Raw genomic sequence first — 2,248 nt, forward strand, 5'->3', positions numbered from 1 at the left:
GAGAGAGAGAGAGAGAGAGAGAGAGAGCATCCAGTGATGTTGAGATGATTCACTTTGGTGTGACGTGGAATTATACATCAAGAGTGTGTGTCGGGTCTGTGACAAGACTAAATCTCACTCTCAAATGTGAGAACTGGATTTAAAGATGTGCCACTTGTTCTGTTGTGTGTCTAAAAATCCTTGTTAAATCCTTCTTACATAAGTGCAAGCTGTTTGGAAGGTACTTCATAGAAGCTGTCTTTTTTTACCTCCACTCTGGGTTTTTGTTTTTCTCCCCCCCCCCCCATTAACTTCCACTTTTAAAGAGAAGGCTGCCATTCATGTATAGTTGTCTTACTGTGAAACAAAGCACATTTCTTCCTATGAAAATATAAAAACTGTTAAAGGTTATTTTCTTTTATGTTGTATACAATGTGCTAGAATTATAGACATAGAAATATACCTACAGCTATTTGTGTGTCTGTTGAGGCTCCACATGCACATACAGTGTGAACTGGGAGGAATTAATGAAAAGATGCAGCAGTGCTCTATACAGCAATTGCCTCACAGTTGATCAAGCGTGTGCTATCACTTAAACTGTGTGTGTGTGTGCGAGTGTGTGTGTATAAATGGTACTAGATGATACTGAGCTGTCTCTTTGCTTTAGCTTCTGTGTGCTTGTGCTGCCTGCGCTGGTGTCAGAGTGATGCAGTCTGTTGTAGTTTTTTAAGGAGAGAAGAGAGAGAGTGAAACTCTCCTGAGACTGATGAATCACATGCACGCACACACACACACACACACACACACACACACACACCACACACACACCATCACACATCCTGTAAACCACCCACATTGCTCCTAGTGAAAATCTACAGCAGAGTTTCTGAGAGAAATTTCTATCTCTATAGCCTTCACTTCATCCATGCTTTTCAGATATTTCGTGTGTTTGTGTGTTTTTGTGTGTGTGGGTGTGTGTGTGGTGTGGTGTTGGTGTGGTGGTGTGTGTGTGTTTGTGTCTGTGCGTTTCTATGCGTGTCTGTGTGTGTGTGTGTGTGTGTGTCATGATTTTCTTCCCTTTTTGACGTGTCTCATGAACATCTGAACCCTCACAAAGTAATTTTTTTATCACACACACACACACACACACACACACACACACGTACAAACACACGCATACACGCACAAACACACACACTCATAAATGGATAGATACAATTAAATGTCTAATTTCCCTTCCTCTTGTCGTCTCTCTCTCTCCCTCTATGTATCACTGTCCCTTTTTCTCTCTTTATCAATGTCTCCTCTCTCTCTCTCTCTCTCTCTCTCTCTCTCTCTCTGTCCAGCCTCTGCTCCTAAGCTTCGTCTGACTCGTGGCCAGTCTCTGGTGGAAGGGGACAAGCTGTACTTGAAGTGCGAGGCGTCGGGGAATCCCAGCCCTTCCTTCCGCTGGTACAAAGACGGACATGAGCTTCAGAAAGGCAGAGACCTCAAAATAAAGACCAACAAGTGAGTCTCTCAGACTGGATATTTGTCTCAATATTCTCACTCGACACACAATTTTTTACACCAAGAAGTTGCCCAAAGAGCTTCTTTAACAAACGCTGTGATACTGTGATGGCTGCTGGCATGCAGCTCTGTTTATGTGACCCAGGGTCGCTTCACACTGCACCCAAACTGTCTATTAGCAGAAAATTGGACTTTTACTGCCTTCCTTTTCTGTTTCACCATAGATGCAGTAAAACAGCACAGAAGCATAGGATCTAGGTTTTAATACAACAGCTACACGGCCACTTGTACTTTGTGAAAGTCATCGGTCGGTGTCTTCATTCCTCTGGTCCTTACTGGCCATGAAGTGATAACTTCCTAGAACGTCTAGACTCTAAGACATGAGTGTTAAAATCCACAAAATGCTATTGGAGTCAAACAGTAGGGTTGGGGGGTAATACGGCGGGGTCTTAAAAATAGCTTATAAATAGCTTAAAAATACCGTCATTGAAAAAATGCAATGCACTTATATAGGAGATGAAGATTAAATATTAAATATATTTCATTTAATGCCTAAAAATGCTGATGTGTGGTTGTCATCATGTGACAGTGTGGACAAGAAAGACGGATTTTTATAAAACCTTTATTTCACCAAATCAGAAACACTTTTTTTTCCCCATCCCAATAAATAGAGCCATAGAAAATATTGCACATCAACAAAGATTTACGCGACAACCAATCACATTTCTACTTTTCAAACCTTTATTTAACCAGGATAAAA

The 2,248-nt window shown here is 41.3% G+C and overlaps 1 protein-coding gene across 1 annotated transcript in view; it reads left to right on the plus strand.

Annotated features, from left to right (window-relative positions):
- LOC116685920 (pro-neuregulin-2, membrane-bound isoform) overlaps nt 1-2,248 on the plus strand; it is an 81,793-nt gene that overhangs the window by 45,077 nt on the left and 34,468 nt on the right. Inside the window, exon 2 of the mRNA XM_032510838.1 lies at nt 1,326-1,488. Coding sequence (XP_032366729.1) covers nt 1,326-1,488 — 163 coding nt within the window. The remainder of the gene's footprint in view (nt 1-1,325; nt 1,489-2,248) is intronic.

This window comes from Etheostoma spectabile, unplaced genomic scaffold (genome assembly GCF_008692095.1).
Source record: "Etheostoma spectabile isolate EspeVRDwgs_2016 unplaced genomic scaffold, UIUC_Espe_1.0 scaffold273, whole genome shotgun sequence".
NCBI lineage: Eukaryota > Metazoa > Chordata > Actinopteri > Perciformes > Percidae > Etheostoma > Etheostoma spectabile.